The sequence below is a fragment of the Sciurus vulgaris genome (genome assembly GCF_902686455.1).
Source record: "Sciurus vulgaris genome assembly, chromosome: 2".
NCBI lineage: Eukaryota > Metazoa > Chordata > Mammalia > Rodentia > Sciuridae > Sciurus > Sciurus vulgaris.
This window is the reverse complement of record NC_136462.1, coordinates 33,951,525-33,964,687: the sequence shown is the minus strand read 5'-3', so window position 1 is coordinate 33,964,687 and position 13,163 is coordinate 33,951,525. Positions and strand designations below refer to the sequence as shown.

Here is a 13,163-nt window from a genome sequence, read left to right as displayed (position 1 = left end):
CTCCTCTTTGCTAGGCAGGCAGATCAGAGCCGTGCTGACAATCCCAGGGAAGAGTCTGAACACTCTTTGTGGATGGTATGGAAGAGCATGTGCCCAGTCAGACTATCACCATATGGTGTTGCATCTAGTGACAGAGCTGTCCCACATGCTATGCTGTTTAAGGGTTTTATCGTAACTTGGCTAAAGATAAGGTGATCAGAGATGACACTAATCTGGGCAGAGAGATAAAAATAATTTTACCTAGCATTCATATGTCAGACATTTTTCACTTTGCCATATGCTTTTTAAAAATTTAATTCTCATGATATCACCCTAAGTAGTGGGAATGATTATAGTCTCTGGTTAACAGACTTAGAGCAGTTAAGCAATATGCCCAATGTCACATGGCTAGTAAATGGTGAGATGGGTTTGGAAAACCACCTAAAGCTGTTCACTTGCACTGACAAACTCCATGCACCCATACATTCACCCATCCACTCACCCACCCACCCATTCCCTCATCTGCCCACCGTCCGTCTGTCCACCCATCCATCCATCCAACATTTACTGAGCTCCTTCCAAGGGCCAGCAGTCTCTGAGGCAGGATAGACAAGGTCCTGCTCTCATGGAACTTACATCCAAGTGAGGAAAATGAGAATAATGAAGTCAAAGAATTAAAAAGATGATTTCATGGAAATATTATAGACAATAAAGTGGGACAGTAGGAGAGGGCACTTTACTGAAAGGTCAGGGAGTGTCTCTGAGAAAGTGATCCTGTGGCCTAAAGGAACCTTGTTCGGGCAAATCTGGGGAAGGCCTTTAGACAAGAACAGACTTGGCATCTTTGAGAGACAAAGGGCTGAATTTAAGGGGTTCTGAGTAACTGTGTCTTTACACCTAGTCCTAAAAAATTGATTGGGATCAATGTTAAGTCTTGCTTGGGCTCAGAGCCACAATGAACTTAGCGAGGGACTCTGTGGATTTGCCTCAACTGGGAATGCAGGAGAGAGTGGAGGTCATCAGGTAAACTCACCATGACTTGGACTTAGAGAAGGGGACAGTCCTCTCCTCGCGTGCTGGTCTGCCCTCACCTGGATATAGGTGCTTTCTCTGGGCACTGCCAACAGAAAAAATTATATGGTCACACCTAAAGGACTGCCACCAAATGAAGAGCAGAAGGGCCCAAGAGAAGAGTTGTTCCAGAGAGAGAGGTGGGCAGCATGACCGCTGCCTCCAGAAGGACTTGTAGGGGTCACGGGTCTTCATTTTTTAATCTTTTGACAAGAAAAATATGTGCAGACAATTCCTAAAGTAGAAAAAAAATATAGGGAAGAAAAAAATTTCCTTATTCCATTATTCAGAGATAATCACTGATAACTTTGACAGAATTTCTTCCACTACTTTTTCTGGGCTTCAAAAAAAAAATGTCATAAAATCATCCTATTTTGTTCCTGTGTGTGTGTGTATGTGTGTGTGCACACACCTGTGTATATCTATAGAAGCAGTGGAGGAGAATGGTCAGAAGTAGGCTCTGGAGCCCTTGACCTGGACTTCAGTCCTGGCTCTACCAGTCGTTACCTGCGCAACTGAGAAAGGACCCCGTCTCTCATCCCTCTGTCCCCTTGTGGATATTGTGAGAGTCCACTGGGAGTAAATGAGCTAATAGTATTTTGCAAACATAAAAACAATGCCTGCACCAACCTAAATTATGTAATGTTTGATAAATAAGTAAATATGCCAGGTAGGGTGGCACATGCCTGTAATCCCAGCAGCTCGGGAGGCTGAGATAGGAGGATCGAGAGTTTGAAGCCAATCTCAGCAAAAGCAAGATGCTAAGCAACTTAGTGAGACCCCTGTCTCTAAATAAAATACAAAACAGGGTTGGGGATGTGGCTCAGTGGTCCAATACCCCTTGTACCAAAAAAAAAAAAAAATATATATATATATATATGATAGTATATATATATTTATTATATGCTATATTACATGTTTAAATATACATACCTTTTGGTACTGGAGATTAAACACAGGAGTGCTTTACCATTGAGCTATATCCTCAGTCCTTTTGTTCTTTTATTTTGAGACAGGATCTTGCTAAGTTGCCGAGTTTGGCCTCAAACTTGTGATCCTCCTGCCTCAGACTCCCTAGTTACTAAGATGACAGGCATATGCAACAGGCATATGTGATATAGTATATATATATATATATATATATATATATATAGAGAGAGAGAGAGAGAGAGAGAGAGAGGGAGAGAGGATAGTGTGTGTGTGTATATATATATATGTGTGTGTGTGTATATATATATATATATATATATATGGAGAGAGAGAGGATAGTGTGTGTGTGTGTGTGTGTGTGTATATATATATATATATATATATACAGAATAATATATATGTATATTGGTACTAGGGATTGAACCCAGGGGTGCTTAACCACTGAGCCACATCCCAATCCCTGTTTTATTTTTTATTTTGAGACAGGGTTTCACTAAGTTGCTTAGGGTTTTGCTAATTTGCTGAGGCTGGCTTTAAATTTGTAATCCTCCTGCCTCAGCTACTGAGCTGCTGGGTTTACAGGTGTGTGCCACTGTGCCCAGCCCAACATTATTGTCTCGATTGTGTTTTTAGAGATAATCGATGCAAACAACAGATATATGTATATACAACCCCCACTTTTTAAAAATATGAGGGCTGGGGTTGTGGCTCAGTGGTAGAGCGCTTGCCTGGCATGTGTGAGGCACTGGGTTCGATTCTCAGCACCGCATATAAATAAATAAGCATCCATTGACAACTAAAAAATTTTTTTAAAAATTTGATACATTGTAAGTACACATCTTTTCCTTTTCAGGTAATAAATATTAAAGACATCTATTATTATGCAAAGAGCTCTCATTCATGGTATTCTCACGCATAGTATTTCTTGTTAAGGAAAGATGATTTAACTAGGGTTTTAAAGATGCTTATAACATACCAATGATTCATTTAGCAGAACCATGCTCTGGTTTACACCTACCCTTTTATAACCCAACTGATCAATGAAACCAGAATTAAAATCCCGATCAGCTCAAAGCCGTGTTATCTCTGCAGTGAGGTACAAAGACTTGGTGACACTGGGTAACAGCAGTTGTCCCCAGAAAGGGAAGTAGTTGCAAGAGACTAGTCCTCAGATCACGCAGAGAAGATCTGCAGGAAAGGAGCTGGGCCAGCTGGTGGGGCAGGAGGCTCTCTGTTTTTAAATTGTTCTGGCATCAACCAGATAAGAGTATCGTCCAAATAGGTTCTTGGAAATATGTGTGAGGAACAGTGAAGGCAGAGCAGAGGGAACCGTGGTGGATGAGGACGGGCTCGCTCTCCCTAAGGACGCACATTCAGGCACGTTTACCTCAGTGCTGCCCGACAGCAGGCTGAGACCCCCAAGGCAGCACAGAGACCACCTGCATGTGCATGGCTGGCTAGGGAGAGGACAGCCTCCTTCCAAAGGCTGCTTCTTGCAAATCCTAGCAGGTGTGGCATGAAGAGGAAGCAGCACCTCGCCAAAGTGATGTAGGAGGGACAGGACTTGAATGAAGGACTTCCTGAGGCACAGAGATTGTCTTTGTCCCAGTCAGAGTTGGCTTCAGGAGCCCCAGACCTGTGCAGTTTCATGTGACTCTGAGTTTAATATAGATTTGAGCTTAATTTAATGTTCTGTGTTTTCCATTTGAAATTCCTTTTTTTTTTTTTTTTTTTTTTTTTGGTACCAAGGATTGAGCCCAGGGGTGCTGTACTGCTAAACTCATCCCAGTCATTGTTTTGTGTGTGTGTGTGTGTGTGTGTGTGTAGTATATTTTTTTTTTTTGAGACAGGATCTCACTATGTTGCTGAGGGTCTTGCCCAGGTCCTGAGGCTGACCTCAAACGTGTGATCTTCCTGCCTCAGCCTGAGTTGCTGGGATTATAGATATACGCTACCACACCTGGCTCCATCTTGAAATTCTTTCTTTTTAAATTTTTTAATTTGTTCTATTTAGTTATACATGACAGCAGAATGCATTTTGACTCATTGTACACAATTGGAGCACAACTTTTCATTTCTCTGGTTGTACATGATGTAAAGCCACACCATTCCTACCATCATACATATATATAGGGTAATCATGTCTCATTCCACCATCTTTTCCACCCTCAGTCCCCTCCCATCCCCTCACTCCCCTCTGCCCAATCCAAAGTTCCTCCATTCTTCCCTTGCCCCACCCTCATTATGGATTGGCATCCACATAGCAGAGAAAACATTTGGACTTTAGTTTTTTGAGATTGGCTTATTTTGTTTAGCATGATATTCTCCAGCTCCATCTATTTACCTGAAAATGCCATAATTTTATTATTCTTTAAGGCTTAGTAATATTCCTTTGTGTATATATATACCAGTTTCTTTATCCATTCATCTATTGAAGGGCACTTAGGTTGGTTCCATAACTTAGCTATTGTGAATTGAACTGCTATAAACATTGATGTGGCTGTATCTCTGTAGTATGCTGATTTTAAATCCTTTGGGTATAAACTGAGGAGTGGGATAGCTGGGTCAAATGGTGGTTCCCTTCCAGTTTTTCTGAGGAATCTCCATACTGCTTTCCAGAGTGGCTGCACCAATCTGCAGTCCCACCACAATGTTTGAGAGTACCTTTTTCCCCACATCCTCGCCAATGCTTATTGTTGCTCCATCTTGAAATTCTTAATAATTTTTTAAAAAAGATCCCATATTTTTATTTTTCACTGGACTCTGCAACTGTGTAGCAGGTCCTGTTCCTATACTTTACCAGAGAGTGGCGACAAGGGTTCTTTTGGCGTAACCTTTATAAGCAAGGCCTTGGATCTGCCTGGGAGACTCCTGGGGTTCATTTCGAAGTGCCCGTGTGGGCCCTAGAGTACTTGCCTACAGAAGAAGGGGGAAGCGGGCAGGAGAAGGTAGACCAGAACTCTGGGAAGCCTTTGCAATCTCCCTGCCCTGACGTCCCACCTATTTTCTTCCCCACTGCACAAAGATCCTCAGGGGAATTGTGGTCAGCAGTTGGGATGCTCTGGTGCACACAGCCAGGGCCGAGAGATTCTAGGCTAGTTTCACAAAGTGAACACTCAGTGTTTCTAGAAAGGCCTCAGAGGCCCAGTGGGAAACAGGTATAAGGGCCTTTGAATGCTGGGAGTAGGGGAAAGGGTCTGGAAGTCCTGCTGTTGGGTTCTAGGCTAGAGTGACCCACAGGAGACTTGGGTCCCTGAGTTTGATAAATTGTTCTGTGGTGCCTGGGAGTCATTGTGGAGTACTGTTTGCTTGCTTGCTTGTTTTTGTGGTAGCAGGGATTGAACTCAGGGCACCCTACCACTGAGCCACATCCCTTTTCATGTTTTATTTTGAGAAAGGGTTTCACTGAATTGTCAAGGCTGCCCTCGATCTGAAGATCCTCCTGACTCAGTCTCCCAAATCACTGGGATCACAGATCAGTGCTTCTGTGCCCAGCAATTGTATTATTAATCATGTGGTTTTTCTCTGCAAAATTCCGTGACCTTTGTCAAATTACTTCTTGTGGGTTTTTTTTGTTCATTTGTTTTCTGTGTTCTGTTTTGTTTCCTTTTTTGCAGTGCTAATGATTGAACTCAGGTCCCCCTGTCCTCCAGCATGCCCTGAAAGCACTCTACCACTGAGCCACATCCCAGCCAAATTTCTTCTTGTTTTTGAGCATCCATTTCCTCACCTGTCACGAAAGTCTCTTTCTCTTCTGACGCACGTTATAGAGCAAGACTTTAGATTAACCCATGATGAGTTCAGACTGCAGTACTGTAGAAACAGTGTCTTTGTTAATAGGATCATGAAATGTTTAAATGCCCCATAAACTAAATGAAAAGATGCATTCCTAACTCTAAAAGATAGAAAGGTGCAGTTGAAGACACCCTCTTTCACTCCAAATTCCACAGTACACTGCTAGACCTGACAACGATTTCTGCCTGAGGGGTAGTATCAAAGTTGAATGTTAAACGTATAAATCACACCTGTCGTCACCTCGAGGCTGTACAAAGCCTTCAGATGCTGGGTGGAAGGTCTTGAGTGGGAGCAAGTGTGTGCAGGCCTTCCTTTCTTCTCGTCTGGATGCCTCCTTCCTCCATTCTTGACCCTCCCCGCAACATGGAGATCAAAGCTGTTCCCTAGACCATACAGAGCCGTTGCTAGAAAAGCCACATAAATGCTGCAGCTCTTTGCTGACTCGGGCTGGGAGTGGTGCCAGGCCAGAGATTTTGGAAGGAAAATTTTCCAAATGCTGAATTAAGCCTCTGGAGCAGATGTTGCTGTGAATCGACAGCATTCAGAGAACTGGGCAGGCAGCAGGCATAGACTGGGATTTGGGTGGCTCCAAGACCATTGAACAAAGACCTGTAGACACTGCACTGATGGATGGCTAAGAAAGGATGAGCTGTCAGGGATTTCCAGGGAATCCCACTGAGTGCCCTAGGGGACTGGAATTGCAGCGAGTCTTTCCGAACATTGAGAAAAGGATACAGAGCAAGCATCCCTGTGAACCCCTGATGCCTCAGCCACAGAGTGCTTACTTCATGGTCCTCCCTCTCCAGCTTTATACTCAGTCTCCCTGTTTTCAGAAAAGGACAACTGAATGCCTGAAATTTGCAAAGGATTCAGGACTTGAGAAATGGCAGCCATAATGGAGGCTCCAGATATGCACAGAGAGCCCAGCTGCTCAGGCAGAGCTGATCTTACTGCATCTTGGAGTAGGCAGTTGGAGGAACCAGAGAGGTCTGCCAACCAGAACACATCTGTCTCCACAGGCACACCTGGAATCAACCATTGCCAATTCCAAGCACGGGTAATTGAGTCAGGGCAAGGGAGAAATGAGTGAAAACGAAAGGCCCAGGGCGGGACTGAAGCTCAGTGGTATAGGGCTTGCCTAGTGTGCCTACAGCCCTGGACTTGATCCCCATCACCACAAAATTAAAAAAAAAAAAGAGTCCAGGAGACCTGAAAGGACATGATGAGGGATGGACACACGTGGCTGACCTCACCCGCTGCTTAAGGGTCTGTTTAGGAAGAGGTCTCCTTATTCCACAGTGTGGAGAAGAGCTTTGGATTGGCAGCCAGGCAGACATGGGTTTGAATTCTCACTCTGGCACTTACTGCCTGGTGACCTTGACTCACTTACTTGACTTTTCTGAGCATCCAGATCCTATTGCTAAAGTAGGGCTAATAATTCCTGCCTCCCATGGTTGCTGTGAATATTCTTTTAACCGAGGACTTGCACACGTGTCATTTATTAGAAGCCACGGCCCCAGAGTCATCACTGACAACGTATGTCTGGGACTGAGATGTTTCATTAGCCGAGCAAATGCTCTTGGCTGTTATTGTTCTGCTCAACTCTAGATCTTGCTCGTTCTTGGGTGGTGACTTCAGAAGCTGCCACGACATTCCTGCAAGCTGTTGAAAGGCCAGGGGCTTGGATTTCACTGAAGGCTTCAAAAGGTATTTGCATTTTGAGACCAATTTCCCTTTGCCATGTTTTTTTCCATTTATTCTGGGCCTTTGGGAAAAGGGTTTTCATCTTTCTAGTTCCCCTGAATTTAATTTTTCTCTGAAAGGATTTCTTACCACCAAAGAAGATCTGGGTCTGTCCTCAAACAATCTGCGTGGGGGTGTGGCAGGCATGACTGGGATGGTTGGGAGAGCCAGAGGAGGGAGGAAGTTGGAGTGAATTCAGGAAAAGCATCAGTGTGAGAACAGCGAGGAGAGAGTGCAGGGAGCTACAGGGGGTCTCGTACTCGCACTACCTAAGTAACTGTGGGAACCAGCAGTCCCTGTGGACAGGATTTTGGTCACAGAGATGCAGAGATGCTGTGCATGGTGGTGCACACCTGTAATCCCAGCAGCTCAGTGATGGGGTAGTGAGGCAGGAGCATTGCAAGTTCAAAGCCAGCCTCAGCAACTTAGTAAGGCCCTCCCTAAGCAACTCAGCAAGTCCCTGTCCCTGAAGAAAATATAAAAAGGACTCGGGATGGCTTAGAGGTTAAACACCCCTGGGTTCAATCCCCAGTACCAAAAAAAAAAAAAAAGAGAGAGGGGGGGTGGGGGAGATGCAGAGTAGGCTGCAGAACAGCATCCCCATGGGGTGGGGGGATGCTGCTGATACTAACATCGACAACACTTTGCCTTTAGAATCTTCTAATCCCCCTTTCTATATGCCTCTTGACCTGTTTTTTCCTTTTTCTTTTCTTTTTTTTTTTTTTTACCCCTAACCTATGTCCCCAGTCTCTTTTTTTTTATTTTTTATTTTTATTTTGATACAGCGTCTTGCTAAGTTGCTGAATGTGGCCTTGAACCTGTGGTCCTCCTGCCTTTGCCTCTTGAGTAGCTGGAATTTACAGGCGTGTGTCACTGAACCCAGCCACCTCCTGTCATCTCTGAGGCCAGTGGATACTTATGGTATCTGCCCTATGCCCCATCTCATGTGCTGCCTATTATTACCTAGCACTGAGCCAGCTTCCTGGGCATCTGACCTGAGCATTGTAAAAGATCTTGTGTTTAGAAGGACCCTGCCAGCTCTGCTGTCTGTCTCCATCTTGAAATTCTTTTTTTTTTTTTTTTTTTTTTTTTTTTTTTTTTTTTGCTTTTAAAAGTTTATTTTTATACATTTTAAAAAATGCAACTTTCAGAAATATATAAGAAAAATATTTTTATAATATTGAAATGAGCATCTCTTTGGTATAAAAATCACACAATATGTGTGATCTTTAACTAAAAAATTAATGAAGATCTATGACCTAATATGCTGAACAAAACTATTCTTTGCCCATCCATATGTCCCCCTGCATTGTCCCCACTGTGGGGCTTAAGGATATACTTTTGTACACATCTCCATATCTACAAAGAATTAAAATGCCACATCAAATATGTTTAAAAAATTATAATATAGTAGAGCATTAGAGTTGGCTTAATTGTTGACACATGACATAAACCACCAAAAAGCAATACAAGATACAGGACACATAAAATTGAACACTGTCACTGAAATTTGATACATTGGAAACAAAGCAATTTCTTTAGAATTATTATGTAAATAATTTGCAACTTAGTAATAGTACTGAGTCACAAATTTGATAAGGTATTTTAAAGCAAGCACTCAAACATACAAAATGTAAAATACAAGAAATATTAATGAGAGCAATTAACCATAAAAATAAATAGGGCAAAAACATGCATTCTTTCTAGATACACTTTCATTTTCTGACATGCTTTTTAAAAAAGCATCTTCGAAGGGCAAAAAAAAAAAAAAAAATTATATTTTTAAGAACTATCAACAAAGTTCAAATTTCCATTAAAAAAGAGAATGTTTTCCTTCAAGTCAATAAAGTTCAGATTCATACATTTTTAGAGAAACAATTAGTCTTCATGCTAAAAATAGGAAGGAAAAAAAGCTTTTAATTATGTTTGTCTTTTAATCAACAAGGATTTAGCAAGTACTGTGTGATACTGTTTCAAGTGCTAAGGATATAAAAGCAAGACTCAATCATGGGTTTTGGAGAATTTACCCAAATGGAGTTGGATCTACCATAGGCAACCTTAGTTACCTCCTTGGACCATAAAATGAAGCTCAACTTCGAAGTCTACCATTCTTGCATCTTGATCTGTGTAGTATGCTACTGGGAGCACTGTAGCACTATTAACATTAATTATCTACGGATGGAATTAACTTCCATAAAGGAGTCTACAAAAGTTTAGAGGGCAGAAAGTATTTAAGAATAAACAAACACTGGTCTGCATCAAAAATATCAGTATTCCACTTTCATAAAAGTCAAGAAAAAAAAATTCATTCTGAGTATATAGAACTGCTGGAAAAAGATCATCCTATGTATGCAGTACATGTGCAAAAACTGTATGTTAAGAAAGATGTTACACTGTCCAAATCAGGCCAAATCAGTTGTCAGGTTTCAAAGAATTATAGCCTTCTTTCAAGAGATCCCTCCAGGTTTTAAGGAAACGTGCATTTTCTGTACATTTGAGTGCTAGCTCTTCCACTTGAGCTGATACTGCAGATGTGGCTTCAAGAAGTTTGGTTAGAGAAAATGCTGCATCTCCGATCTGCAGCTCCACTTCCTCCAGCGGGTCCACAGTTCGGCCGCTGCTCCTGCTCGAAACTGGCCAGCCCAAACTCACTGGGACACTGGGGGAGGATGTCGATGAAACATCTGAAGAAGAGGGAGAGGAGGGAGGCGGTGGGGGAGGCGAAGAAACACGAAACTCCTCAGGGTCAGCCATGAGGAAGGGCTGGGACCGCAGAGCCGGACCTAAACAGCAGAACCGACACCAACACCTCCATCTTGAAATTCTTAACAAATTTATGTGAACTTGTGTTTGGTAAGTGAAATCTGATAGGTCAATGCAGCAGAGATAAGACACCTGGTGACTACACACAGGGTGGAGCAGTCATCGGGAACACAGTGCCAGGTGACCCTGCATGCATATGCATGCCTGACGTAGTCTGAAGCTCTGCTGGGCCCATATTGGTGACAGCTACAGAGATAGCAGCAGCAACCTCAAGAGGGAGAAGGGGCTATACACCGGAGGCAGATCTGGGACCCCCAAAGGGAAGTCTTCTTCTCTGTCCCTGGTTGTATAAATAACTCAGATCTAAGTTCCAGGACAGGAATTGTTGTCCCTCAAGCAGTAAATGTCAGTAAGTTATTACAAAATAAGCATATATATGAACATTGCAATAAATCTTATCAGGAAATTATCAGAACTCTTCAAAGAGTTTAGAATCTTTGGTTTTGAAAAGTGCTGCAAAATTACAAAGCAAATATTCATAGATTTAGAAAGAAAGTAAATTTAAAGGTCATTGCATTCAATGGAAAAAGAATACTTTTCTAAGAAGCTACTGGTGCAGGGATAACCACAAATTTTTTAAGACCCAGTGCAAAAGAAATCAGTTATTAAAAAGCAAGACAAAAAAAAAAAAAGCAAGACAATTAAAAAAAAAATTTTTTTTATTTGAAGATAGGAGGAAAGAACACATAAACTGGTTTTTAAAGTATGTACACAGCAGGGCATGATAGTGCAAGCCTTTAATTTCCAGCTACACAGGAGGCTGAGACAGGAGGACTGCAAGTTTGAGGCCAGCCTAGCAATTTAGTGAGAACCTGTTTCAAAATAAAATATAGAAATGTCTGGGGATATAGCTCAGTGGCAGAGTGCCCCTGAGTTCAATCCGCAGTACCAAATAAATAAACACTTAAACAAGTAAATATGTAAATATTAAATAAATAAAACATGAAACTGATTTGTATGAAGAATTGAATTTGTTTTAAAAAAGTGTTCCATATGGGAGAATCATCAACTCTAAATACACTTAAATTTTTGTTTTGAAATAACTTTTCAGATTTTTTGGAATGATTTATCAGTATTTCAATGTTGTCCAGTTCATAAAATACTCATAAGCTTCAGTAACAGTTCTGTCATCAGAAAAATTCTTCTCAAAATTAAAAGATTTTTGTGATCTTGCATCTATCAAGGGCAACTAACATTGCTTTCAATTATATTGATTGAAAATAAAGTTGTTAAAATGATAAATTCTAATAATCTAAATTAATGAATTTGTAGAAAATCAAGCCAGAAAAATCTTGACTTAAAAAGACTTAAATATCTATATTAAAAGGTGTAATATCAGGTTGGGGAGATAGCTCAGCTGGTAGAGTGCTTGCCTTGCAAGCACAAGGCCCTGAGTTCGATCCCCAGTACTACAAAAGGTGTAATATCAATAGAGCATTATTATTCATTGCATAATATAAAATATGACACCAAAAGTACTTTCATGCAATCTGTGAGTTTACATTGTTACTCATGTAAAACTATTATTCCTACCACATTTTAATAAGAATTTTTTTTTTTTTTTTTTTTTTTTTTTTTTTGGTACCAGGGATGAACCCAGTGGTGCTTAACCACTCTGCCACACCTCCAGCCCTTTTTATGTTTTATTTTGAGACAGGGTCTCATTGAGTTGCTTAGGGCCTCACTAAGTTGCTGAGGTTGGCTTTGAACTTGCTATTCTCCTGCCTTAACCTTTTGAGTTGGTGGGATTGCAGGCATGCACCACCCCACACAGCTAGAAAAATAATTTTAAAGGCAAAAATTCTTTACCTTCTACTTTAGTGGCACCCATTTCCTGTTCTTTGAACAAGGTCACCAGATCTTTATTTTGTACTGGGTCCTATAAATTATGTAGCTTGAAGACTCTCTAAGTTCCAGGGAAGCCCATAGACACTTATATTTTCAGAGTTCCTCTAAAATTCTTTTTTTTTAAATTCTTTTTTAACCTTTTTATTTTTTATGGACTGCATTTTGATTCCTTGTACACAAATGGGGTACATCCTCTCGTTTCTATGGTTGCACATGATGTAGATTCATACCATTCATGTAATCATACATATACATAGGGTAATGATGTCTGTCTCATTCCACCATTTTTCATATCCTCCCTCTCATTTCCTTCTACATAATATGAAGTTCCTCTATTCTTCTCTCACTCCTCACCCCCCCAACCCCATTATATATCATCATCCACTTATCAGGGAAAACATTCAGCCTTTGTTTCTTTGGGACTGGCTTATTTCACAATAGTTTAAAATTGATCAGGGACCACGAAAAGATACTCATGCTTCACTGAAGAAAAATATCTAAACATCAAAAAACTTAAATATTATGGAAAAAATTACAAAATATAAAATAAATTTAAAAAAGAAAGGAAACTTTGAACCTTATGTACCCAGCAAATGCCAGGTCTAGCAAACAGTATTAGTCTTTGATTACTTGATTTAAAAACAAAACAAACAAAAAATCACAAAAAAATAGTAAAATATAAAAACAAATTGATGTTTTATAGACCTTGGGAAAAAGAATTTTCAGAAAAGTACAAAAATTTAAAGCATTCCTTTCTTTAATTTTGTAATTCTTTACTGTGGAAAAGCTCAGAATATCAGTTCTGTTTTAAGTAACAGAATTGATAACTGAGCAAGGAAACGTAATTTGGATTATAAAATTCTTGCTTTAGTAAAAATTCCTTAAAATGGTAAAAAATAAAAATGAAAATAAAATTCTTTCAATGGAGAATTTTACCTGTCTACTGGTTTTTTTTTTTTTTTTTTTTTTTTTTA

General features: G+C 40.6%; 1 protein-coding gene across 1 annotated transcript; it reads right to left on the bottom strand.

Moving 5' to 3' along the window:
- Positions 1-8,630: 8,630 nt before the first annotated feature.
- LOC306654748 (renal cancer differentiation gene 1 protein) lies at positions 8,631-10,320 on the bottom strand. The gene has a single exon (XM_079128610.1). It carries the CDS (start codon positions 10,270-10,272, stop codon positions 9,931-9,933), a length of 342 nt encoding a protein of 113 aa, XP_078984736.1. The 5' UTR covers positions 10,273-10,320; the 3' UTR covers positions 8,631-9,930.
- Positions 10,321-13,163: the final 2,843 nt, after the last annotated feature.

Coding starts and splice junctions, on each gene's coding strand:
- LOC306654748 (XM_079128610.1), bottom strand. CDS start 10,272: ATGGCTGACCCTGAGGAGTTTCGTGTTTCTTCGCCTCCCCCACCGCCT.